The sequence below is a fragment of the Rhineura floridana genome, chromosome 11 (genome assembly GCF_030035675.1).
Source record: "Rhineura floridana isolate rRhiFlo1 chromosome 11, rRhiFlo1.hap2, whole genome shotgun sequence".
Taxonomy (NCBI): domain Eukaryota; kingdom Metazoa; phylum Chordata; class Lepidosauria; order Squamata; family Rhineuridae; genus Rhineura; species Rhineura floridana.
Window position 1 is genome coordinate 59187464 of NC_084490.1, and position 27663 is coordinate 59215126.

General features: G+C 40.6%; 1 protein-coding gene and 1 non-coding gene across 2 annotated transcripts in view; both read left to right on the forward strand.

Annotated features, from left to right (window-relative positions):
* PTCD3 (pentatricopeptide repeat domain 3) overlaps positions 1 to 27663 on the forward strand; it is a 30816-nt gene that overhangs the window by 916 nt on the left and 2237 nt on the right. Inside the window, exons 2-22 of the mRNA XM_061590875.1 lie at positions 903 to 952; positions 1268 to 1307; positions 2501 to 2546; positions 3289 to 3357; positions 4820 to 4924; positions 7215 to 7338; positions 8882 to 8997; positions 10495 to 10568; positions 11649 to 11736; positions 11845 to 11905; positions 12776 to 12858; positions 13653 to 13797; positions 16695 to 16745; positions 19678 to 19767; positions 20514 to 20542; positions 21397 to 21503; positions 22071 to 22149; positions 22243 to 22333; positions 22853 to 22938; positions 24197 to 24339; positions 27516 to 27557. Coding sequence (XP_061446859.1) covers positions 903 to 952; positions 1268 to 1307; positions 2501 to 2546; positions 3289 to 3357; positions 4820 to 4924; positions 7215 to 7338; positions 8882 to 8997; positions 10495 to 10568; positions 11649 to 11736; positions 11845 to 11905; positions 12776 to 12858; positions 13653 to 13797; positions 16695 to 16745; positions 19678 to 19767; positions 20514 to 20542; positions 21397 to 21503; positions 22071 to 22149; positions 22243 to 22333; positions 22853 to 22938; positions 24197 to 24339; positions 27516 to 27557 — 1719 coding nt within the window. The remainder of the gene's footprint in view (positions 1 to 902; positions 953 to 1267; positions 1308 to 2500; positions 2547 to 3288; positions 3358 to 4819; positions 4925 to 7214; positions 7339 to 8881; positions 8998 to 10494; positions 10569 to 11648; positions 11737 to 11844; positions 11906 to 12775; positions 12859 to 13652; positions 13798 to 16694; positions 16746 to 19677; positions 19768 to 20513; positions 20543 to 21396; positions 21504 to 22070; positions 22150 to 22242; positions 22334 to 22852; positions 22939 to 24196; positions 24340 to 27515; positions 27558 to 27663) is intronic.
* LOC133368136 (small nucleolar RNA SNORD94) lies at positions 12540 to 12682 on the forward strand. Its single transcript, XR_009758599.1, has one exon. It is a non-coding gene; the product is annotated as a small nucleolar RNA SNORD94 (small nucleolar RNA).

Here is a 27663-nt window from a genome sequence, read left to right on the forward strand (position 1 = left end):
TCCAAGTACCTTAATATAGAATCTCGCTTCCGGCTGTATAATAAAGCAGGTAAACTTATCTACTATGCTACTGATGCTATGCTGTGTAATAGACCTCCACAAAGAAGCTGCTGTAAGGTATGTTTTGTTTGGACATAACCTTTAAACAGCTCTAAAAATCCATGTATGAACTTTATAGTCTCACCAAACAAACTTACAAATATTTAGCATTATAAGGTATATGAGAGAGAGAGAGAGAGAATGTTTATTGTTCGGAGCCATAGGCTACCACAATTGAATTCATATAGGAATACAAGTCAGTGTAACATTTCATCAGACATATTTCATCAAACACGCAAAAAGAAACAACAAAATTAAAATAAAACTTCCCCTCTCAGACAAAAGGCACACTGACCCTCCCTGTGAATTGATGGATGGGTTCCTCAGACATGATAAAGCAAAAACACATCCTACTCACTCGTCTAGGCTTTTGTTATGCCAGGCTCTTAATTTTTAGCAGACAAAGCAAAGTTTGCAACTTGGATAGTAATAAATGCATTATTGCCAGCTAGCAATGTATGTATCTGTTCCAGGGTAGTGGTGGTGATCTGTTTGACAAGGGTAGAGGATATAGCAGAGAAATTTATACCTTGGGGATTTGTCCAGAGGGCAGCTTAATCAATAATGTGCAATGTCCTCAACTTTACCAGACTCAAAGGTACAAAATCTGTGATGATTGGCACTATATTTGGTTTGTGCACTGTATATGTTATGTGTGACATCCTTCCACATTTCATTATAACAGTCTAGCTAATGTTGGTTCTAGTAAATACTCTGCATTCTGTAAAGTGATATAAGACTGTTTGTGCAATATGTTTTTTTTATCCAGTTAAAACATTTTAGGTTGCATTTGATTTCCATAGGCACTGCTCAGGAAATGCAGCCCTTCAGAAAAATTCCCCTAACCTTGAAGGTACAGAACTTTTGAACCTATTTTTGAATTCATAAAAACAATGTATTCAAATAGTGAGAAATTCACTGCACTTTTTTGGATAAAGTGTGTGTTTCTAAGCTTATTAATGTGGAAATAAGTCCTGTCGTAAAAAAGTAGACTTCTGAGTAAATGTGATCAGCAGAGGCTGTTTGTATAACTGGCAGAGGTTCCTTCTGATAAAGGCAATGCTGAAGCCAAGTGGCTACGCCTAAGAATAATGTTGCAGAATATAGTTGCTAACTCTTCATATGTATATCCTTTACTAATGTGGTTCTAATCTTTTTTCCCCTAAAGTTGCTGAAGGAAGTATTTGTCTTCCAAGAAAGAAAACCTGGTGAGTAGTTCCAATTAAATGTGTTGTTTTCAAATGTTTGCTGGAACAAACTCTTTTTTTATAATGGAAGGTTAAGAGAAAGGGGACCACCTGAATTTCCCAGGGAAGGGAATTCCACAGTTTAGGTGCAGCCACAACAAATGCCATCTCACATATCCCAATCAATCATGGTTCCATGTTGGAACCATCTAGGGATTTAAAGCCTTCCCTGCAGATACTAAAGCAAGGATGGAGAATCTGTGGCTCTCCAGTTGTTGTTCGATTCAGCTCCCATCTGCCCCAGCCACATGATCAGGAATGATGGGAGCTGTAGTCCTGCACTATATGAAGCATCCCAAGTTACCATCCCTATCTTAATGAATGTGAAGACTTGTATTGGGAGGAGATGGTCCTTTGGGTACCTGTGCCCAAACCATCTAGGGATTTAAAGCTAATAAGTAGTACTGAATTGTGCCTGGAAATGAACAAAAAGCCGGTACAGCTGTTGTAAAATGGGTGCAAATTGCTCCCATGGGCAAGCACTCACTAAAATACCATATTCTGGACTAGCTGGTGTTTACAGCAACTTTTAAGAGGCAGTCATGCATTGGAGTAATTCTATCTGGATGTAACTTGGCATGTGTTACCATGTTTGACCTTTCTAGGAATGTGTGCAGTTGGCACACCAGTCTGCAATGGGCAAAAGAACCCCTGGCTACAGCTGCTAATTGAGTATCCAGGAATGCTAGCCCATCAAAATAGGCCGAACCACTATCCTTGGATTTGTTCTTTTCCTAATCTCTGTCTTGTCTGAATTAAGCTTCTGGTTGCTAGTCCTCTCCCAGTCCATTACCAAACCAAAGCACTCATTCAGAATTTCAACAGCTTCCCTAGAATCTGAGAGCAAAGAGGGAGAGAGCTGCATCATCTGCATACCAGTTCCATACACCAAATCACTTGACTTCTCCCATTGGTTTCATGCAAATGATAAAAAGCATAGGGGACAATATGGAGCCTCAAGAGAAGCTATAGAGCAGACTCCTCTCCCTCCCCCCCCTCTTCTGGAAAAACACCTGCAAAACTGGCTTGACAGCCTGTCCCAAATGGGGAACCCAAATACCATGGTTCAGTACATACGTCATGTGTTCATAGTGTACACTTTAAAATGTTAAGTTGTATGCTGAAAACTGAATATTTCATTTTCTTAAATTTAGGGATAAATTAGCAGTTCTTCAAGCACTTGCATCAACTGTAAACAGGGTAGGTGCTTTAAAAAGTTATACAGTGCTAGTTCCTTTTTTCCACATGAAACTCTCCAAATAGTGCAAAATCCATATTTTTTTCAAGTTCTAAAAAAATTGCTTTTAGTGTTACAGCTTGATACGAGGGCACAATGAGTTTGCATTATTTTGAAGAAAGTGAAGTAAGCATATTCAAAGTAACCTCCAAATCCAGAGTGCAAAAGTGATCTAGACAGACTCATGTACCAGTTTAAAATTTTGTGTTCACCCTCAGACCATAAAGCAGCTCATATTTTTTGTTCTCTTGCAAAAAGTAGTGACAGAGCAATATTATTCATATAATGATGATCTTTGAATAGTTCCAACTGGGAAAACGGTTTCTGTATTAGTGCAGTTTATGGATTAATAAGGCACCCATAAATAATTGGCATGTTGCTGAGTACCCTGAAACTTGATATAGTGTCTCAGGATCCCAAAGTTCCTACAACTTACCCTGAGGTTGAAAGAAAGTGATTATTATGCAAACAATTGAGCACTACTAACCACTTGCAACCAAATTCAGTATTGCCAAAATTCACACTTAATGTATGCTGAATGTACTGTCTTAAAAAAAAGTCCTTTCCTGTGGAAGAGGTTTTGGTGTGTGTTGAAGTAAAATGTTTAGACAGGAGTTTTAACGCCAGCAACGCAGGGAGATATATCAACAATATATCTGTCTGTGCAAAAGGTACTATTTAAATGCTTTCTCCTCTTTTATTTAGGATCCAACAGCTGCTCACTACATGTTTCAAGATGACCCTTATCTTATTCCTAGAACCAGGATTGAGTTTGTAAGTAACTCAAAATGTCTAACGCAGACCTAACTGCTGGATAATTGCCAGTTTGGAAAAAAATGTGTGTGTGGGGGGGAGAGCCTCAATCCTAAATGGACACTGACATGAATCTAAGTTGCACCGGAGGCTTCCATGCATACAAAAATAGTTATAATTGTGGACCACACTACTAAACATTTTTCTGTTTCTAGCAAAATCAGTTTTGAGTTTCCTTCCTGTAAAAAAGCCCAAACAAAAAAATCTACAAGGAAGAGAAATGAAGTGAAACGTTCTTTCTTCAGTTTCTTTCCCTTCCAGTTGGTTTTTTCCCCAAGAAGCAGTAGTAAGGCATGGCTGGTGCTTTCTGCAAAAGCCCAAGTCATGGGAACAAAACCGCATCTCCCTCCATCCACCAAAAAGGGGGAAGAAAGTGGAGATGGCTTTTGTCCTTCAAATTGGGCCTTGCCTTGCCACTGATGCCACCTCCTACAAAATCCCAACGGGAAGGAAAAGAAGCACCTGTTTCTGCTTACATGTGGAGGAAGCAGCTCTTGCCTGTTTGAGAATTTGTGTGCAATCACTTTTAGGGTTATCTAGGTTTAGATTTTCAAACTGAACTGTGTTTTTTATTGTAAGTCACTTTGAGGCTGTTTGGTGGAAAGCAACAAATACATTAAATAATGACCCCTTTTCTCTATGGAGAATTTTGGGCTGGAAGGAGTAACTTTTCCATCTGTTGTGATGTTGCAGAGGCGACAGCAGTGTCACATTGCTGGTGCCTTCAGCAAAAGCCCAACTTGTAGGAGAGAAATCATTTCAACTCCCCCTGTTCCTCCTCTTAAATAAAGAGAGGGAGAGGTGGAATCATATTGTTGGAAGGGGTGTAAGAAGGTAATCAAGGGGGAGTTTATCTCCCTTTTTTATTGGGCTTCTGCTGGAAGCAGCAGCAGTGAGCTGTTTGCACTTCTTTTCCAACATGTAGCCCAAGATAAGTACCCTTCTCTTCTCCAGGTTCTCTGCACATGGCACAGGATTCAGGGAAGACACAGGGGTCAGTGGTGATGCAAGTGATGGGGCTGGCTAGTAAGCCAAGCCAAAACTTTTTTACTGCTGCGCTGGGGACTCTGGCTTTGATAACTCCCACTGTTTGTTCATTCTTTTAAAGTTATTTATTGGAAATATTTATATCCTACCCTTCTGTTGCATATGCTGTGTTCAGGGCAGCTTATGACTGTTGAAAAAATAGAAAGTATAGATTTATATCATAATATAGAAAATTATGAAAGAAATGGGAGGGCAGAAGCTTAGAGTAAGCTCAAAATGAAGACTTGATGTAATGCTAGTAAGAATGATAGTAGAGAAAGCATGAGATGAGATATTCTTCAGAGGTCCTCATTGTAGGTTTTATAAAACTACAGTTTCATGAATGGTAACTGTTACCATTAGTAAAGAAAGTAATACAGATATGTTCTTTTTATAGAATTTATATTCCTTATCAAAAGAATCTGGGAAAAATGCCGCCATGTACGTTATTAACAGACATCCTAAATTTTTTGAGAAGGACATCGCAGAACCTCACATACCGGTAAGTTTATGCTTTAATGTTCATACACGTTAATTCTTGTCACGAAGAGGATGGCTAGATCTTGTGAGCATAACTTGAACACAGTTAACAGAACTAAACTTGAATCATGTCCAGTAGAATCCACAGACAAATCTTTTTCCATGTTCTTTTCTTTTTAGAAGGGTGTATGGATGTAGGTGATGTGTTATGACCTGGCTGGAGAAAAAGGTGTCTGTACCTCCCAGGATAAAAGCCTGCTATGGGAGATAGATTCTCTTCTGCCCTCAAGTGAGAGACAAGAAGGAGTGCTTGGTGTGAATGCTTTATGGGGGGGAGGGGGGAGTAGTTGTTTGCTTGTCCAGATCTCATTGTGTATGTCATGAGTTGTAGCATGGTTCAGAATGGTTAATGTAACATGGCTCTGTTGCAGAGTATTGTGGGGATTTCATCTTGGGAGGAGATTGTCCTCTGAGTGAGTGGAAAACAGTTAAGTTTAGTTTCTCAGCTGCCGCTAATTAAGAGGCTGAAGAAGTAGCACCTGGTTATCTCTGCTATCTGAGAGCCTGGTACTCAAGGACAAGTAGGCCTGAGAACAATTGAGATCAGGGGGGAAGGAGGGGGCCTGCTAGGCGCGAAAACTGAAGACGCTTCGGGAAGCATTACCTCACTAGAAAGCCCCGATTGGCGAATTTACTGTTGCTGGGGATTTTTCTTTAAGTATAGGGAGTGAAACCTATAGCTATAGCCTTTGTTCCCCTGGGTTCCATCTAGATGGGTGGTTACCTGAGTGGGGTTCCACTGCCTTTACTACCCAACTTATGCCTCTCTGGGGAGAGGTTAGATTTACAAACTACCTCTTTAAGTAAGTAGAATAGGCTAGTTAGATTTGTTATTTTGGATTGTGTCTGAACTCTCTTACATGTTTTACCTAAACCCCTGTTTGGGTGTAGGTTTTAAGGGACTGTTTGCTGCTATTAATTGTGCACTTACATTTTATTCAATAAAGCTACTTCTTATTTACCCATGTGTGTTCGTTGCTGGAGGGCAAGTTTGGCTCTGAACCTGGTACCTTGGCCACTGTCCACAAACTACTGTGTTTTGGCTTTGCTGGGGGCTTCTGGATGAGGAGTGCCTGTCTGGCTCTTGTCCTTAGAAATCCCTGGCAGAACTATATCTGGGCTCTGGGTTTCCCCTGACTCAGAGTGGTTGTTCAGATTAAGGAGTGGTGGCAGCCTATCTATTACCTTGCAGGGTTGGTGTTGGTTTGCACAGCCTTGGCAAGGGGGATTGGTTGGTCAGGAACAATTACCCAGGGTTGGAAATTGGGTCCTGGAAATGCACCTGGCACCTACAGGGTGGCTTAGGGCATGACAGTGTAGACGTGTGAGAAAGCCTTGTTGATTGAGGATGTGAGATGGAATTATGTGAGCGGTTGCAGAATGTGGAGGGAGGGTATGGTTTGAGGGTATGCTAGAATAGGAAGTTTGAGTGTATTGGTTTAGAGCATTTGTGTTTGATGCAGGTATGTTGATCATATAAGGGTGTTCTTGAGGAATGAATGGAATGCATTTTTAGCTGTAGTTAGACCAAATTGTATATACTGTTGTATAAGGGGCTGGGAATTTAAATGGATTGGCTTAATTGTGTGGCTGATTTGGCATATGGTGATTGGGAAGAGTGAATAGGTGTTTCTTTTGCCTAATTGTCAATTAAGTTTAAAAATATACTCTTCCGTTGATTTCCATTTCTAATGCTCTGTTTTCTGATTTTTAGAGGATATTTTGTTTCCCTGTATACTGAGTTTTACAATGTGAATATTTCCTTGTATTTTTGTAGCTGTTTTTTTATGTGTACTGTTTATGCTGATGATAAAGAGGATGCTCTGTTTCGTTGTTAATTGTGTCTTATAGAATGGGGACATCTTCGGGTATTTTAAGATGAAGTACACCCTTGCCCCGGCCTTTGCCTCCTCAAGTAGCATTGCAAATAACCTAGCACATTATTACTATTTAAAGTATCATCTATGCTTTTGCCACTTAAGTATAGCTGATACGCAGCTGTATTGCTGTGTTGGCTACAAATACCAATTTGGCAGCTGGAAGCTTAACCTTAAAACTGAGGGAACTATAAGAAGCTAAAGAACACAAATTGATCCTTCAACTTTTCAAGACAGATAAGGGGTTTGGGAGAGGAGGCATGTTGCAAGTTTGTAATATGCCCAAAGAAATGATCTGACGCTGAAGAAAACATCGGTGAATTCTTTTTCTTTAGATAATCTGAAAATAGCTGCTGCCTTTCTCCCTTATTTTAGTGTCTCATGCCAGAAATGTTGGTAGTGCAACCTGAAGAAGTGAGTGAGGATGCACTTAAAAATCAAATCCATCTCAGAAAAGTACGCGCTTCTGTGGATATGTATGATCAACTCCTGCAGGCAGGTACTAATGTAAAACGGCAATTTTATATACACTTTCTGGGAGAAAGCCCTACTGATGAACGCAGTAGGATTGCACTGTAAAATTAATGTGTCTTGCTAAAGTTGTTATGAAATGGGGTTGATATTCCACATACTGAATTCTAGACCTATTCTTTGGTAAAGATTCTCCAAAACACGGGCCTGATTTAAACGCTAAATGATTTATTATATCATCTGAAGACTAGGGGGGAAGCTTGTTAAAACCTTTGCAACAGGTGTGGGGGACATTTGGCCCTCCAGATGTTGCTGAACTACAACTCCCATAATCCCTGGCCGTTGACCATGCTTGCTGGGGCTGATGGGAGTTATAGTTCAGCAACATCTGGAGGGGCAAATGTCACCCAGCTCTGCTTAACAGTGTTTCCTTTGTTGGCCACCAGAGCCAGAATCTATGAAAGTCTGCAGCAGCTACCTACAGAAGTTCTGGTTTGTGAGGGACTAACATGTGGCTGCATTGGCAGCTGTTTTTGGCTGTGGATTATTCTCTAGGAGACCTGCTGTAGCCCAAAGACTCAAAAGCAGAATTGCAACACCTGAGAATTAGTTGGAAATGCATGTATGTATGTTTTTATAAAAAACATTTATACTGCCTAATATAATAAATAATCTGTAAGTGGTTACATAAAAATATAATATCCAATAAAATTTCTTAAAAGCTAGATAAAAACCCAACACAACTGTATATCACAAATGAAATGAGCAATGTAAAAAATAAAATAAAAAGTTAGAATCCAGGAAAGATTGTGTAAACCTATATGTTTTAAAGAGGAGTTTAAAGGTCATTAGTGTTTCAGATAATTGTATTTAATGTTGCTGTATTTTTTAATTCATTTTTAAATTTTTTATTTATTTGATTTATATCCCACCCAGGAGCCCAGGGCGACAAACAAAAGCATTACAAACACTTTAAAACATCATAAAAATTATTTTTTAAAAAAGCTCTGAAGACATCTTAAAAAAAAGGTTAAAAAACATATTAAAAAGCTATTCCAACACAGAAGCAGACTGGGATAAGGTCTCTACTTAAAAGGCTTGTTGAAAGAGGAAGGTCTTCAGTAGGTGCCGAAAAGATAATAGAGATGGCGCCTGTCTAATATTGAAGGGGAGGGAATTGCACAGGGTACGTGCCACCACACTAAAGACCCATTTCCTATGTTGTGCAAAACAGACCTCCTGATAAGATGGTAACTGCAGGAGGCCGTTGCCTGCAGAGCACAGTGATCAACTGGGTATATAAGGGATAAATAAATAATACAGACTGTGAAGGATGGTTCAAACATATGTTCCTTGGTTGATAGCTGCAGCATTAAGTTCATGTGCATAGCCTTTGCACTCTTACGTTACAGAATTTTATATGGTCTGACACCAACTCAAACATAGTGGTCAATAAAGACAGTTCACACATTCAACTTGAAGACACTGAGCGATGAATGATCAAGTGATGTAAATACACATATAAAATAACTCTAAATCTATGACTTCCACTTTGGTTTTCCCATCTGCAGGAACTTCTATATCTCTGGAGACATCCAACAGTCTTCTGGATCTCTTATGCTTTTATGGAGATAGAGAGCCTGAACAGCAGAACTGTCAGGAAGATAACAGGACGTTGGAAGGACTGGTGAGCAGTAGTTGGTAGCAGATAGATATTGTATCATGCAGACACCATATAACATTACAAAACGTAGGACTTACTGCTTAACCCAGACAGTATGTAACATTACAGAACATAGGGCTTGAGTATAAGATCAGGATATTTCTTAATTACTGTGATGCGCCCATGATTTCCTTAGAAAGGGACCTCACACCACCTTTTCATCTCTTTCTACAGGAATTCTAACCAACGTCCGCTTGAGGACATGCTTGGGCAAGTGAGAGAAACCCTTAGGCCTCCAGATGTTGCTAACTACAATTTCCATCATCCTTGGCCATGCTTTCTAGGACTGAAGGAAGTTGTAGTTAAGCTGTATCTGGAGGGCCAAAGGTTCCCCACACCTGTGCTGGGCAGGAGGAACATATTATACAGCCACAAGACTGGCTGTATACTATAGCCAGCATGGATTTTTCGATTCCGCAATGTTAAATTGAAAATACCCCCCATGCCATTCTGATGCTTCCCATAAACTCATTTCAAATCTAAACTTTACAAAACGTATAGTCCTGAACTCGAAAGGCTTGCTTAACAATCCTCCAAATTTTCATGGCGATACACAAAACAGTCAGAGAGAATTGAGAGTTCAAAGTGTAAAAAGAAAGGTGGGGAAAACCAGACCCCTTTTAGACTTTTTCTGTCAGAGTTCTCATAATGTGTTGAAATTAATTAAAAATCAGCCATGTTCACAGAATACCTGTAACCCTATTACTGACCTTGCCTCATACTCTGGCCTTCATCTTCTGCAGTTTAAATGTTAATTAAAAATCAGCCAGGCATTTTTTTTAACTTAAGAAATTTAGCAATGAAATCAATGATAAGGCCGGGCATACTCAGTAAGAGCCAACTGTCTGTTCTAAAAGCCAGACTCACAGCTGCTTAGCTTGGCTAATTGGGGCCACACACACACCAGACTTCGATTTCACTTGAGACGGTCGTGGCTTCACCCAAAGAATCCTGGGAAGTGTAGTTTGTGAAGGGTGCACCAGGGGAGCAGGAGACCTGACCTCCTCTCTGAGATACTATACTGCTCTACAAATGTGTAAAAATGCAAACACAATTTGGGTTGGTCTTTCACAGTCCAATCCACTTCTTGTGTAGCTTGGAAGATTTTGGTAACATGTGTCTCAGCATATGGTGAGTGGTGGCAACACCTGGAATCAGCCCAAATAACAGAAACAAAACATGTGCCTGAGGTCAGGTCTCCTACTTCCCTGGTGCATTCACTATAGCTGCCCAATTTCCCTGCTTTTTAAAGTTTTATAGAAATATCTGTGGGCTATAGGTATGTTCTTACACCGCAAGGTTTTTTGCCTATTAGTGAATTAAAACAGATGTTGAAATCTCCAGCGTTTGGGTTGCCAGTCCTGTATGCTACTTTTCATAAAAGCTTTCTAAGCCACTTGGTTGCAGAGAGAACACTGATATTCATAATCTAGAAGCCTAATCCTAGAAATCTTTTCGCAGGCGGAAGGTCCAGAAAAAAGAAATAAAAGGGGCAGCTTGCACAATAACTCTGGGAGCCGTGGCGTTAAGTGGAGGTATAATGCTGTTTAGCTGTGTTCAAAAAAAGATTAATGGAGGGGGGAGGAATATTCATATCATGTAATAGTCACTTAATATAAACATGTAGTGCTGTTTAATCCTCAGAATAAATGCTGAATTTTCATTATTTAAAATATTTATAACCTGCCCTTTATCCAAAGATCTCAAGGTGGGGAACAATAAAACGTGATTTGGAAAATAACAGCCCACAGCAAGTAAAAACAGAATAAAATTCATATTATAGTTTAGCAGTTTTAAATTCTGCAAACATCTTTTTGATTTCCAAACGGTCTGATGCACAAAACTGAACTAAGTGGAGGTAGAGAGAATCAACATCTAGAACAATCCTGAAATGGTTTAGAGATACACATGAGGTAGCAGAAAATTAAGGATTCTGTTTAGAATTGTGAAACATCTGTTACTGATTCTCATAAAAATGCATGTTCTGAATGTGCAGCAGGTTCAAGTTGACAAGTGCGTGGTAGAACAACAGAATCATGCTTCTACTCACACTTGATTGACCGTGTGTGGTGTAAAGTCTAAATGTGCCATGTACTTACGTATTTTTATCCAGGTTGCCTGAAATGTGTAATCTTTGCACTGCCTGATTTTAAGGCAATATTGTACATTGTAGAACAATGGGTTGTATTGAATTTTTACTCAGAGTAGGCCCATTTAAATTAATAAATTTCAGCTAGTTATGTCCATTAATTTCAGTGAGTCTGCTCTGAGTAACACTAACACTGGACACAACCCTGTGGACAGATGGAGGCCAGATTTAGATGTTGTGGTGTCAATCACCTGCCCAGTATCTTATGGATACCCTGGCATCAGATGCAACACATGCATGTCCATAAATATTTCAAACCTTGATTCTGAGAAATAAAGATCGCACATTTCAATCCAGTCTTTATAGAGATCTGTGCATGTGTAAATTGTGTGGCACAATGTAGTGGCATAAGTGGAGTCTGATCTTGCTTCTTCAGCACATCTTCAGTATGTGCCCTTTTGAGAACATGTGCAAATGAAGATTGATATAAATCATACTGATACAAGCTATGCTTTCCATATAACAGGGAGAACAATAATGCAGAAAGAATATTTAACCTAATGCCAGAAAAAAATGCACATTCCTATTGTACGATGATCAGAGGAATGGTGAAGGTACAGTTGTAATCTTCTTTATAGTGCACATGCTTCTGCTATTTCTCCAGGTTAATTGCCACTTTTCTAATTTTATTCCTGTTCTAATTCTATTTTTTATCCTTACAGCATGGAGCATATAAAAATGCTTTTGACATGTACACTGACTTGTTGAATAATAGGCTTAAGGGTAAGTTTTAGGTTTTTTAACATACCTATGCGATGCCTTATTGTGCATTGTTGAAACTGGGGAAGAGCTGCAGCTAGTGACTTGGCCCTGCCTTTCTAGTACATGTAGTACAGGTTTATGCATGATAGAGAAAACAGAGATACGTTTCTCTCTCTTTCATATAATACTAGAATCCGGGGTCGTCCAATGAGACTGAATGGTGGAAGATTCAGGACAAAGTACTTCTTCACACATAGAATTTGTTCCCACAAGATATAGTGATGGCCACCGATTTGGATGGCTTTAAAAGAGAATTAGACACATTCATTGAGGATAACACTATCAATCAGGGGACTGTTAGGAGGCAGTATGGCTTTGGATACCAGTGGCTGGGAATCACAGGTAGGCCAGACTGCTGCTGCGGTCAGGTCCTGCTTGCAAGCTTTCTATAAATACCTAGTTGGCCACTGTGAAAACGGGACACTGGGCTAGAGGGGCCTTTGGTCTGATCCATCAGGGCTCTTCTTCCGTCCATGTGCCTCAGTGTGAACGGGAACGCAGCTGACATCACTACGGCCACGTTGTCTGTGTCTTTGCATACTCCTTGGGTGGTCAAGGGATTGTTGTCTGACTTTCTGGCCATCTGAGTTTGTTTGCAGCAATGATGATTGGCGCAGGGGTACGGACCTCAGCTAGATCATGGGAGCTGATTGTGAGCTATCTGTTTCAGTGTGGCTGGCGTGTAGCTGGCTTCCTGGAAACTGGCTTGCAAGAGAACTTCGCCTTACACTGAGCTGCCTTAGAAATAATTAATGTGATTCATGATATAAAGAAGGTACATACTACTCACTCAAGCTGTTTATACCATACCTGACTTTCTGCTTCTTTCAGCTGATGTGTACACCTTCAATGCGTTGATTTCAGCAGCTAAAGAAGTGAAGGAAAAATACACCGAGAGATGGGAACTTGTTGAAGTAAGGAGTAATATCTAGTTCACTGGGTTTTAATATATTTTACCTATGCCAAATACTTAGTGGAATTTCACCCTTTTATTGGTATACAATACTCAAGGTGGCTACAATACTCAGGGCACCTCTGTATAGTACCCTTATAAAGATGAGAAGTGAGCCAAACAGGATGATGCTGTAGTACAAGGGTAGCTAATCTGGTGCACCCCAGATGCTGTTGGGATTGCCAACTCCCATCAGCCCCAGCTAGCATAACCAATAATTGGAGGTGACGTGAGTTGTGCTCCAGCAACATGTTGCTGGAGCACAATATTTGGCTGCTCCTGCTGTGGCTCTAGCACAGTATTTCTCAATGTTATGGCCCAGTCTGACCCTCCATGTGAAGCCAGTAATGGATAGAATCAAATACAGTGGCTGTTGCGGAGGGCTGCTGGGGAAGGGGCAAACTGGAGCAGTTAGCCTCCCCAAGCTTAAGGGGATTGCCATAAAATCATGGAAATAAAAATGGAGCCAATTATCTGCTTTCCCCCCCCCCCAAAAAAAAGCTTCATGTGAATGCAACACCCATTGGTTTCAATGAGACTTCTAAAAAACTGTCCTTCAGTACTAATATTTATATTTGTTAGTCACTGCATAATATAGGATGCCCTCACCTAGAGAATTTAATAAATGTTCAGGAATGGAGCAGTCCTCCCCTGCTGGGGACAGGGGCATACATTTGAACTCTTGGCAGGAGGGGCAGGGGATCACTGCATCTTTATAAAGCCTTTGATCTTGTTTTGTTGCATCTTGGTTAATAGGACTTGCTGAAGCAGATGGCTCAACAGAACATACAGCCAAATCTACTAACTTTTAATTCTGTCCTGAAGATGCTATGGTGGTGTGGTTCTTTAGGCAGGACTATGGCCCTTTGCACCCTGAGGGAGATGAAGGCACTAAATATAGGTAAGAATCCTCTGCCATCTGTTAACGTTGTTCCAGTGCAGCTTCCAAAGAGGTGAACATGTAGGGACTATATAGAAGGCTGCAGCACTTTGTGACTATGTTGGCTCCGGAAAAGATCTACTGCAGTTGCATATATCGTCACACCCTCTGTGATCACGGCACGGACAGAAACTTAGTAGCAGTTTTGTGCACTCCTGAAGTAGTCATGTGGGGGGACCTTGTCAAACGTAAACTGATACACAGAATCTACAATAAAGCATTTAAAATAAGGTTTCTTAATTCTTATTTATTTATAGCATTTATTCCCTGCCCTTTAGCCAAAAAGACTCTCAAAGTGGCTTACAAAAACCAGTGCTAAGAGGGTTCTTGCCTTCAGGCTCATGACCTAAAAAGACATGTTACACAAGGAAAAATGAGTGGGAAGGAGGAGGCACAAGTTACTCAAGTTACAGTTCTTAAAGCTACAGCCAATGCCAGTGGCGACTCTGGCTGTCTTATCTTTGGGAAAGAGCAGTCCCTCCCCAGAAGCGCTCTTCTCCCCAGATCATATCCAGGAGCAGAGGTGGTGATAACATCCAGGCCAGGAAAACAAGGCACCTTGTCCCTCAGGCCCCTGACTTGATGGCAGTTAGAATCCTCACAGCAGAGGGCTTGATGGAGTTATCTTCCTCCCACGCTGATAATGGGTGGATCTGGCTGCCTTACCCACCCTGGCAGCACACTTTCCCCAGATCAGATCCAGGAGTGGAGCAGGTGGCAATTTCCAGGCCAAGAAGAAAAGGCAGCTTCAGCTATACAGCTCTTCCCTCACACGATTAATTCTTAATTGGTCCCAGAAGTAAGAATTGAGCCAGAAATCATGAGGGATTTCCCCATCTTGCATGGGGAACTTTGCAGACAGAAAAGGAATGCTCCTCTCCAATTCTCTACTGCAGATATCAAATATTACCTAAGCTTCGAAGTAACTAGTTACAAAAAACAAATTACTTGTAATTTATTACTTTTTGAGGAACAAGTGGGTAGTTTCTTTACATTTTGATTGTAATAGAACAAGGAGTGATTTTATTACTTTTGAGGAGTAAGTGTAATGTTTCCAGTATGATGTTTGGGCATTACTGGGGGGGGGGGGAGCAGGGGAAGTCTTCTGCTCCTCTCATTCATGGATGAAAATCAAGTGCCTCAAACTGGGCTTCTGTGCAGCATCATTTTCCCCTTGTGCTCTGTAGGTGATGGGAAGCAATGAGGGAGGAGGTGGAGAGTGAGACGGGTGGAGAAAACAATTGTTTTTTAAAAAATGAATGGTGGTGGAGAAGAATGGAGTGAAGGGAGAAAGGAGCCGGAGGGCAAGAACATGGATAAAGGAGGAGAAGGAGGCAGCAGCAGAATGGAGATAAAGAACTGTGGAGGTGAAAGATGACAACGTGTGTGTGTGTGTATGTGAATATTGGATTTGGCACACAAAGTGGTCTCCGCTGCCCTCCCTGGCTACTTTGCTGCATTTGCAGTGTTTTAGGGGTGTTTTTTGCACCCCAGGGGAAAATGTTTGCTTGGGTGGATGTGCCTTAGTGGCAGGGCAGGGTCCAGGAGGTGGTTGAGAGAGAGAGATGCTTGCTGGCAGAGAGTATGTGTATTGGGGGTGTGTGTGTGTTGCACTTGGTTTGATGTGCAAAGATCTGAGTGGTGGCCGCCTCCTGCCTCCCTTACCAGCAGAGATACCACCACTGCTATTTTATGGATAGAAATAATTCTACTACTACTTTTCTCTCTGTGTGTTTATTTTTAATGTTGTTTTAGGCTACTTAGGTGTGCAGCAGCCAAGGCCAGCACCTTGTAGGCACTCTAGATTTTTTTTAAAAAGTAACTATAATTGTAGTGATTGCTTTTGAGTTAATGGTAAAGTAATCAATTCCTTTCAGAACAATTGTAATTGTGATGGTAATTTATTCCTTTATGGGGCCATGTAACAGTAATTGTAATTTATTCCTTTTTAAAGGTAATCTTCCAAGCTCTGAATATTACACCCTCCCTGGTGTGTGTGATTTTTTTCCCAAGTAGCCAGGCTCTGAAAGTGAAAGTCTGGCTGAGAGAGAAATTGCTGTGGTGGGGGATGGATATTTGTAGGAGAGAATTGGCAAGGAGGAAGGCTTAACATCCACTTCTGCCCACTGAGTATATGCTTCAAGTGCTTCTTCATCCATACATTCTCATTATCTCAGCAAATGCAGGCTGAGATAAATGTAGCTTCCTCCCTATTACTAGTATAATGAAACTGGAATTCTGGGGTCAGTTTCAGGTTTTTTTAGGACGAGTGATTCCCAAACTTCCCCCCCCCATGGACCTATTATTATTATTATTACTAGTAGTAGTACTGCTACTACATTTATATCTCACCTTTTCTCCAAGGAGCTCAAGGTGGCATTGCTGCTCTCCTTGTGATTTTATCCACACAACAACCCTGTGAGGTAGGTTAGGCTGAGGCAGTGACTGTCCCAAGGTCACCTAGTGAGCTTTATGGCCAAGCAGAGATTTGGAAATTGCTGGTGGTCTTGGCAGACTTAATGATTTTTCTGCTTGTTGTAGTAATTGTAATGTGCTGTGCTAGATGCAGTATGACTTTTAGTTGTATTTTCATTGTTGCTTTTCTTTTTTATACTGCATTTTATAGTATTACAATTTGCATTCCATAGAATGCAGATATAAAATATAAAAGAATCAATAAAAACACATTACGAGTATTTGATGTGAATGTGCTGCAGAACACCTGAATGAAACTTCAGTTTGGGAACTCCTGACTTAGGAGATATTCGAGTGAGTTGATTATGAATTAATGAGTTTTTGTAACTTGGGCAGATTCTAAAATCAACTGATTCAACATATGCTTATTTGTTTGTTTTTAGAACCTAGTCTTGCAACATTTGACCATCTTCTTGGCATATTTTATAAAACAGGTATGTAATTCCTACATTAGGATAATATGTAGTCCACTTGTTTCAGCAGTCATGCAGATTTGCACACAGCACAGCTTTTTATCGTTTGAATAGCAGCCCTCCCGGCTGCTGCTGTAGAAGCTGCTTCTGGTTTTGCACTCAAGGTGTGGACCTTTTCCCACACTCTGCTGAATTCTGACCTTTTTTCAGGAGCCACGGCATCGTTCTGTTTCACTTGAACAATGTTGCAAAGCTCAAAAATAAGGTTTAGCACTACCAAGTCAGTTTTTTAAAATTAAAGAATCTTGCATCTTGAATATCTGGTGGTGGTGGCGGTGGAGCCATTTATTGGAAAAGGGTGAGCCCTCCTGAAGAGTTCCTATGTGGAATTTGGCAAATGCTGTAAGGTGTAAAAATACTTTCTTAGGATGTAGCTGTTGATAGCTCTTCCCCCTATTATCAGAAGATGGCCTGCCACTTTGGCAGCTCCGAGGTCCTACTTGGCATTTTACTGTACTATAACTTGTTAGGTGGAGTGATTGATGCTACAGAAATCAATCCATGGACTTCAGTAATACCTGTGGGACAACCACGTTCTAAGTCTGCATTCTGGAAAGGAAGTATTACCTTCATCTGTGCCCTGTAGCATTCCTCACCACCAAACATTGATTTAATTAGATTGTGTATTGTTGAGTCTGCATATTGGATGTGTGTCCCTAATGAGGCCGTCCCAGTATGTACCTGGCCCTACACATTTTAGCAGATCGTTTGTGTGATTTTTCTGTTCTGAGCAGGAAGAGAGCAGTGGTGAGTGAAGGACCCTTTTATGCAGAGCTTGGAAAAGTTACTTTTTTGAACTACAACTCCCATCAGCCCCCAGCTAGCATGGCCACTGGATTGGGCTGATGGGAGTTGTAGTTCAAAAAAGTAACTTTTCCAAGCTCTGCTTTTATGACAGCTTTATGATGGGTTACTTTCTGCTGAGCATGAAGTTGGAGGTCTCTCGGAACCTCCACAGGAGCTGACCATGACTTTCAACCAACTGTTTCTAAGCACCTTATCTCACTGATCAGATCGAAGTAGGCTCACTGGCAGTAGCAGCTGTTGGGGCTGTTGACCAGCTTCTCAACAGCGTGCGTCGCTGCTGGTTACTGGGGAGGGGAGGGACAAGAAAGCAGGGAGCTTGGTGCAGTGCAGGTGCAGCAGTGGGAGTGTCAGATTGGCTCTGCCACTGCACTTGCACTGCCCATCTCCCTCCTGCCTTGCCCTCTGCTTGTTGGTAACCAGTGACAACATACGGCATTGGGAAGCCAGGTCAGCAACACAACCCTGTTGGCCATTACTGCTCACTGGTTTTCTAAGAGGCTGATGGAAATGAAGCATGGGGGACAATACTCTGTGAGAATCCAACCAAACAATGTACAGCCCATTTGAAAGCCAGCTTGGCAGCAAAAAAATACTTAAGCTGCTCAGGAAGCTGCTACAGCCTGCTGGCTATGATTTTTTGGAAAGATCTGTAACCTGCTCTGACATGTTTGCAAAGCACTTCGAATATAAAGTTGCTCACATTTGCTCCATCTCGAATGCCTCTTTAGGAACAGAGTTCATACTTGAACTCCTTGTATTTATTGTATTCTGTTAGATTGGTTTGTTGATTTCACTTGAGGATACAGACAAGATCCTTGGAGAAGTGCATGCCTCAAGTTGACCTGTAACCATCCTGGCTGGTAAAGGCCAGCTGGGAGGTTTTGCCCAACCTAGCCAGCATGCTAATGAATCAGTCTTTTTGAGAGGGATATGCGCCAACAGCTGAAGGAGGTAGTTGTTAAGCCCTTCTCCAAGAAATCATCATTAGATCCTGCTGCCCTCAAGAATTGTTGGCAACTTCCTAATCACATATCACCTTTTTGAAGCAACTGCATCAGCTCCATGCCCAATTCAAAGTGCTGATTCTTACCCTTAAAGCCCTAAGCTGAGGTAGGGAATATTTTTCAGTCCGAGGGCCATGTTTCCTTTGGGGCAACCTTCAGGACTGCATGCAAAGTTGTAAGTGAATCCAGTTTCAAAATTGAGCAGAGCAATGAGTATAACTTTTACCTTTGCCAGTAGGTTACTTTCTAAATGCATTCACACACATCTTTCTATCCTCCATCTAGGCAATCAAGAGTCATTATCGTGAGTTTACGAGCTCAGAAAATTCTCCCCAGGCAAAAACACTAAAGCGGAATGTGACACAAGGCCAGTGAGGTGTTTAGCTGGGGAGAATCCCAAGTGCCAGATAGAGATGCCTTGGAGAGCCATATTTACCATCTCAGTGGTGGTCTTGTTCAGATCTATTCCATCTCCCCAAAATGTCTGTTCAATTGCCTTCTCTATCTTTGCACTTAGACAGAGGCATGGTCTTCAGAGAGCAAGAGCATGAATTTCATCGCCACCTACAAAATAAGACCAATCAGGTTATCTCCCATCTGCATAAACTGCTCTTAACATATTAATAGAATATAATTCGAAGTTGTATAATTAGTAGTTATGATGATATCTTTGACCTAAGGCTCTTTTTTACTGTTTTAAGAAAATTTTGAAATCTTATTTAAATTAAAACAGATTTTCTTTTTAAAAAATCAGTGATTTTTATCAGCCCTGGCCTTGATTTTGTTTTGTCTACATTTTGCCTGCAATAGAGGCAGTAATATGGCATTTCCATCATAGGATCCAATTGTTTTAGGACTAGCAGAAACAAATCTTTCGGCTGCAGCAGTAATGGAAGTGCTTAACCACAATCTGCACAAGCATGGGCAACAATTACAAGCAAAATAGTCTAAAAACACTCGCCTCTTATTTTGCAACTTGCTCATCTGTTACATATGGCATCATAATCTGATACCTCATTTTCATAGAAACATCTTTAATGACTGGTTTTAAATCGACAGCAATGATCTTTTTTGTTCTACAGGCATATCTGCTCAAAGCCCATCAGAAATTATCTATGAGGTAATAGATGAGATTCAGGGAAAGAGTTTTTACCCTCAGGACCCAGATGACGGTATGCATTTCCTCCTTTATTCTTTAACTATCTTGCTTTGCGTGAGGCAAATATGAATGCCAAAAATAGTACATTACAACTTCACATGAGAGGTGGGCTAATATTTGGGATTCCGTGCAATATAAAGTATTAGGTTGTGATAGTCCTCAGAATTTGTGTTGGGTTGGTTAAAACAAGTTGCATTTAATATATAATATCACATTAATGTGTGTGTGGGCAATGTGCAACACTGTCTTTGTGGGCTTGCATTGCCCTCACCTAGCTCATTGTGCGTGCTTTATTCTGCATGGCATCTCATCCAGCTTAGCTGAAGGCCGCTTACTTGAAAAGCGCCTTCATGGTGAGTGGCAGCTTGTGTTATGTTTTCATTGTTTTGTGTTAACAGTCTGCTGTATAACTTAGGCTGGGTCTACAAACTGGTTAAAGTCATCCCCTCTTCCCAAGGAAATCCGGGAATAGTCATTGGGGACAGGAGCTAGGAATCTTTAACAAAGCATTCCCAGCACTTCACCAAATTACGATTGCCAGTTTTCTGTGGTCAAAGCCATGAAAGTGTAAAAAAAAAAAAAATTGTAAAATATATAAGTTTGTCACAGAGACTGGCTTAAATACAGTTCTGTTGCTTTGGACGATGTTTTTAGCTGTTCAGATTTATTTTCAGTGATCCTAAGAAGCCTGACAAATGTTTATGGTCTGCATTGTTAGAAGATGTTCAGTATTAACTGTGTCAACTATTTCTTCCTCAGCCAACTTCTTTACAAATGCTATGAGAATAGTAAGTGGCTTTGGTTTCTGGTTTCTAAAACTTAACTGTGCATATGTATTTTCATAGCTTTTTAGTTATCTGAAAATTCTCTTGACAACTCTATCAAGCACTCTAGGTCTGTTTGCTACTCAGATTCCTCTCTATTCCTAGCTGCACACTTCTCCCCACCCACCCTCAAATCTCTTTATGTTCCATCAAGTTTTTGATTCCTTTTTAAAAATCCATTATTCCTTGTGTTGCTCCATCATGCCCTTTAACTTACCCTACTGGAGGCAAATGGACACAGGTTTGGTGCAACTTTCAACATGGGACAGATGGATGTGGCAGCAGTGTTTACATTGTGGTAGATTATGTGTAGAAAACAAAAATTGGAATCGAATTGGCCTAACTATGGTTTCATACTTCGTGTAATCTGTAGATGTCCAGCAGGATAGTAATGCTTGCATTTGAGACAATTGCTTTTGAATCACAATCATTTGCCCTTAACTGCAGAATATGTGAGAACAAAGGATGCAGGCTTTTTTTTAAAAAAGTGGTTTCCTCTCCTTTTGATGTACACCATTGACGTTAAAAATGCATAGTAATATGCCCAAAAGATTCCTGTTAGACTATTGGTGCCCTGCTGATCCAGAGAATGAGAAATCAAAAAGATATCTCCTTTGTATCTCATCTGAATCTTCTTTCTTACCCTTACAATCTGGGACGGATGGTGGTTGAAATGTCTTAGTGTTTCATAATCATATGCAAAACTTTGCTTTGGGGATTCGCTTTCTGCTTGCTGAAAGCTTTTGTGTGTTACCCTCTGTAGCAAGATGCTTGTCTGTCTTGGATGTGAGCGCTCATGCTATATACCGTCATTGCAGTGCCTGGACCTGAAGGATGTTCAGCTTGCCTATAAGCTACATAGCATGGTGGAGACGGCAGAGAATAGGAAAATGCTGGGAGACATGGGCCAGCAGACTTCTTACTGGTATTTATTGCTTGGTGCTTCCAGTTAATGAATTCTACTGTCAGGCGCTTTAGTAAGATGCTGCTGCCAGTCTGTATTACAGTGACAGAAAGATGAGGACATACGCTATCAGATTGGAAGCACTGGGACTTTTAGCTTTTGGACTTAGTTAAAGATGCTTGTGTTTGCCTTTTTAAATTGGCATAGTAGGGGGGCATCATAGGAAATAGTCAATCTACTAAAATCTGTGCGGAAGGCTGTACTTTGAGTCTCTTCAGTTTTTAGAGAGAAACGCTTAACGGGGAAGGAGAAATGTTGAAAGGTGTTGTCTCTTGACCCCCCCCCTTCTCATGGGACTTCCTCCCAGTGATATCTATCATGACTTCTTATCTGCAGGTTTCTAGAAAGCAGAGCAAGACTAAGACAGTTAGTAGGTCAGGTTTTACCAGCAGCCTGTTTTAACTTGAATCGGTAAACCACACAAGCATAAATGAGAGTGTTAAAAGTTGTTATACATTCTGTAATGTAGGGTTTTAAAATCTCAGGTTCTACTGAGCTTTTATAACCATATTTTTTCTTTTGCTACAGTGGAAGGTTTTTTAACTTGTTGTGCATGATGGAACAGCTTGATGTTGTAATGAAGTGGTATAAAGAACTGGTTCCTTCAGTAAGTATTATGTGTTAGTGTGTGCTTTAAGGTTTTTTAAAAATAGTTAGGTTGAAGCTGTGCTGGATCAAAATACCTTGTTTGTTTCATCAGATGTTTTACCCAAACTCTCAAGTGATGCTGAATGTTCTTCAGGCATTGGACATGGCGAACCATTTGGAAATGATTCCCCAGATTTGGAAAGGTTAATTGCACTTCATTCTCTTTTTATTTCAATGTGATACTAAGATGTCTTCCAAATTGGTGAGAAGAGGCTTCACTGGTTGGTTTAATCTCTTTTAGAGTCACTAAATCTTGGTTATCTGTTAAGATCAGAATCAGTTTTGTGTCACTAGCTTGATTAGGGGAGGTTATTGCTTTTGCATGAGATCTTCTCCATAAGATCATTCTCATTGCATTTTGGTGGTGATAAGATTGCTTATACATTTCTATCAGCACTATACAGTGGAATGTAAAAGAAAAAAAGACAAATCCCTGCTGCACTTTCAGAGGAATGCAATGTTAATGGGAAAATATGAAGCTGTCTTAGCATTAAAGTTCATTTGTTCTTTGTTAGGCTGGGATGCAGTTGGCAGAATCATGGGAGTTAAATTCACATTCTACTGGGAAAAGTGACTGTTTTGTCTACTAGGTTTAACAGGCAAGACACTGCTTACATTGGCTTCATTTCTGAGTTCCTTCCCCCCCCCACTTGCCCGCACAGATATGAAGCAGCTTGGACATGGCCATAGACCTGAGTTATTGGAGGAGATTCTGGCTCTCATGGCAAGAGACTCACAGTCTCCAGAGGTGAGTTTGGATGAGACACTTGTGGTGTGGAGAGTTGGTTCATCTGAACCAAAAGTGGTCACATGGTGATTTACAAAAAAATAAGATAATGTAAAAAGTATTATAATAAAAGCATTAAAATAATTCTCATAAATTTCATAAATAGCATAATAAAATGATTTTAACCCATCAGCAAGTCAAAGCCCAGTGGAAAAGGTGGATTTTTACCTGGTGTCTGAAAGAATATGGAGTTGGAGACAGATGTAATTCAGTGGGGAATTCCTTCCACAGATATGGAGCCAACACAAAAAAAGACTTTTTTATGAATCTCCCTCCAGTGGCCTGTATGGTGTACCAGATAGCGTTGGACTTGATCCAGGGTGGTCTGTGTCCAAACATGTTCAGCTATGACCTTGGGCCTGTTGCCATCTCTCATCCTAAATTACTTCTCCTGATAAAATAGGAAAACCCCAATATGTGCCAGCTTCAGCTTCTTGGAGTGGAAAGTAGTACTTGTTCCTGTTTACAATCCAGTCTTTAAAAAAATAAAATAAAGCAAGTTATTATAAAATGAGATTGCTGTCAGCAAAACAGGCCAATGGAAAAAGCCTCACTATCTCTCCCTCTTCATCCCCACCCCTTTCCTTCACAGCTTCGTAAAACTTCCTCATAGAGAGGAAGCTGCCTTTATACTGAGTCAGGCCACTGGTCCATCTAGTCTGCTATTTTCTACACTGATTGGCCCCATCTCTCCAGGCTTTCAGGCAGGGAGTCTCTCCCGGCCCTACCCGAAGGGGCCAGGGTTTGAACCTGGGCCCTTCTGCATGTAAGGCAGATACTCTATCACTGAACTACGGCTATTTCCTCATATTTTTGTATATCAAACTGCCAAGAACATAAGTGTGAACATACATATTTTACTTACTAAAAATACTTTTCTCTTTTGTTAGGAAAAGTGGCACACCCTCCCTCCCTGGATAACTAATCAATAGTGTTCAATAATGTTCAAGAAATGAAACAAATAGAGTGCAACTTGTTTTATCTGTTGGACACTATTGGTTTTTTTTCCTGTTGCTTCTCCTTGTGAACTGTCAGTCACTGTTATTAAAAGCTCAATGAGAAGTTGTTTTCTGCAGTATTCCTAGTACTTCTTGCCACCTTTTTCTGCTTACTCATTACCTATAAAATGAATTTAGTTAGATGAATCAGTTTGACAAAACTACAGTATAAAAATTTGCAGATGGTAAACGTTATGTTGTTTTGAACCCTTTTTTTCCAGACACAAGTGGCGTTCGCTGATTGTGCTGCAAATATAAAATCAATCAATGAGGTACAAGAAAAAAGACCCTTCAGATGGACAGCCACTACTCTGGATAACTGCACCTTATTATTTGCCAGGGCTGGTAGAACGCAAGAAACCTGGTAAGTAAAGCAAGGCTTCTACAACCAATTTGTGTCTTTGTGGAAGTAAATCTTGAACAAATAAAATATTCTGAGGTGCCAAAACAAGTCAAATCACTAATAGGCAAAAAACCTTTGCGGTTAATAGCCACCAAATATTTCTATCAAACTTTAAAAAGCAGGGAAATAGGGCAGGTATAGTGAATGCATCAGGGGAGCAGGAGACCTGGCCTCCTGTCTGAGATATTGTATTGCCCTACAAATTGGTAAAAATGCAAACACAATTTGGGTTGTTCTTTCACGGTCCAATCCACTTCCTGTGTAGCTTGGAAGAATTTGATAACGTGCCTCTGAGCATAAGGTAAGTGATGGAAACACCTGCAATTAGCCCAGATAACAGAAGCAAGGCATATGCTGTGCTGATCTTGTTTTAGCAGGGCAGAAGCAACCATATTAAGACAGTTGTTACAGTTCAGATAGTTACTTTAAATATGTTTGATTTACTTTGCAGTTTCAGTGAAGTTTCCTATAGTAAATTATTTTATTTTGCTTCTGTTTCTGAATATGTGAAGCACAGCAACACTTTACATAATTTACACTAAAAAAACCTCCAAAACCAATTGTGGAATAATGGCAGACAGTTCTGCAGAATAGTTTCCAATGGACATCAGGAGTGCCTCAGTTTGCACAAGATAAAACAGTGGGAGGTGAAATATATTTTACCAAATTTCTAGGTGTGATGTATATTTTTAATTGACCATGCCCACCCTTCCTTAAGTGGAGTGGTTCAAGCACAGCAGGCTGAACACATGCATTGTGGGCAGGCCAAGCTTGTTTTTCCCAACAGCTAGATTCATTAATTAAGTAGCAACATACTGTAATAGAATATAATCTCCAGTGTGAAACACAAAAGGCTGTCTTCACCATCATATGACTTTGACCAATAAAAATACTTTGAAATTAATAAAAATAGAATTGACACAGATTTCTAGGATGAATAATGAGTGAAATATAATTTTCTAGGTTAGATTCTCGGTAGAACCAATAGTAACTCAAGAAAGAAGCAAAAGTAAGAACACCAACAAACATACAAAAAATGTAATTCTCCATCTTTGGCAATGCAGTCCTGATTGCAGCTGTTGCCACCATTCACCATATGCTCAGAGGCACATGTTACCAAATTCTTCCAAGCTACACAGGAAGTGGATTGGACTGTGAAAGACCAACCCAAATGGTGTTTGCATTTTTACCAATTTGTAGGGCAATATAATATCTCAGAGGAGGTCAGGGGTCCTGCTCCCCTGGTGCATTCACTATAGCTGCCCTATTTCACTGCTTTTTAAAGCTTGATACAAATAGCTGTTCGCTATAAGTATGTTCTTAAATCTCAAGGGTTTTTTTTGCCTATTAGTGAATTTCTTTGCTTTTCAATCTGGGAGGTAAGAAACGGGATCCAACTTTGCTGAGAACAGATTGGTCATTTGCATGCTGCTTGAGTTCAGTGGGATTAACTCTTGTGCAATCATGCTTAGGATAGGTAAAACTGACCACAGGGGAGGAGAAGGGAGGGGGGAGGTAGGGCTGGAATGGGCAGGGGAGGAAGAAGGAAGAGGGGGAGGAAAGGAAGAAGGGAGGAGGGGAGGGGAGACAGGGAGGGGAAAGGCACGTCTGGTTATTTGCATGTTTATTGAGTCCAATGGGATTTATTCCCTTGCAGTCATTCTTAGGATAGGTGAAACTGACAGTGAGGGAGGGAGGCAGGGGAAGGGGAGAGGAGATTGGAGGGAGGGGAGGGGAGGGGAGATTTGATTATTGGTATGCTTATTGAATTCAGTGGGATTAACTCCTGTGCAATCAAGCTGAGGATAGGTGAAACTGACCTGTGGAAGGGGAAGAAGGGGAGGGGGAGGGAAGGGAGATCAGGTGGGCAGGCACTGGGCAGAGGGAAAGCACCTTTCCTTTCCAAAAGGAAAACATTGTGAACAGTATCATTGTTTTTCGGGCTTTCCCACACCTTTTTTATTCTACAGCAGACACATGTAGTGTCCCACACAAATTTAAACCAGAGCCATCCCTGGCCACATCCACACCAGACATTTATTCCATTTTAAACAGTCATGGCTTCCCCCAAAGGATTATGGGATGTGTAGTTTGTGAAGTTGTTAGGGGACACCCTATTCCTCTCACAGAGCTACAATCCCCAGAATTCTCTGGGAAGAGGGGCTGACTGTTAAATCACTCTGGCCACTGGAGCTCTGTCAGGAGAATAGGAGTCTCCTAACAACTCAGCACTCTTCACAAACTACACTTCCCGCGATTCTTTGGGGAAAGCTGTGACTGTTTAAAGTGGAATAAATCTAGTGTGGGTGTGGCTCTCTGATTAGCCAAGCCAAACAGCTGTGAGTCTGGCTTTTAGAACACCGACAGTTGGTTCTTACTGAGCATGCCTGAGCTATCATAGACTCAAATGTTATATTTCTTAAATTAATTAAAAATCAGCCATGCATTTTTTACACTTTTAAACTGCAGAAGATGAAGATCAGAGTATGGGGCAAGGGAGGGAGAATATGAATAGAGTGGAGGTAGCGCACAAGGTGTAACTTTTTTATCCTGGTTAGTCATATTCCACTAACCCCCCTGTGCCTGTTGCTCACAACTTACCTCTATCTCCCTTCCTGACATTATACTGCCCTCTCCTCTCCCATCCTCTGCCACCAGCTACTGAATTCCATGCTGTCTTGAATACAAACTACAAATGAGGTATCTGAATCAGACCATCAACACTGTAATATGCTCATACGCTTTACCTGCACTTAATTTTCATGGCTTAGGATTTAGATTTCATAGCAGAGAATTCTCAATTCAGTACTAAAAAAAGGGTTCTATACTTTTTCTTCAGTAACATGACTCCTGCTTCTTTTGACTTTATTCTTAAAGAGCTAAGCAAAGAACAAAATGTGTGGAATTGGAGATTTTATAGGATACAGTTCTTTTGTGTACTAGTTAGCATCTTCCTGGGTTCAGAATTTGTGTGCAAGAGTAACAAGTGTAGTTTGACTACATTTTTGCAGTAGGGGTTGTTGAGAAATGGGCCAGGTCTGCTGCAAAGACTGAAATTGTTCTTATTCCCTCCTTAATAATGATGGAGAATTTAAAAAAAAATGGTACTATTCAAAACTTCTTTTCTCTCCAAATAGGAAAATGCTGGAGCTTTTTAAAAATCACAGCCGAATCCCCAGGTAAGTGTCTACTGCCCAAATGTCCCAATGCTACCTTAGTCTACGTTATATAAGAGCTAGGAAATACTTAAATCTATCCCCTCTTAGTATTTCTGCCCCACAAATT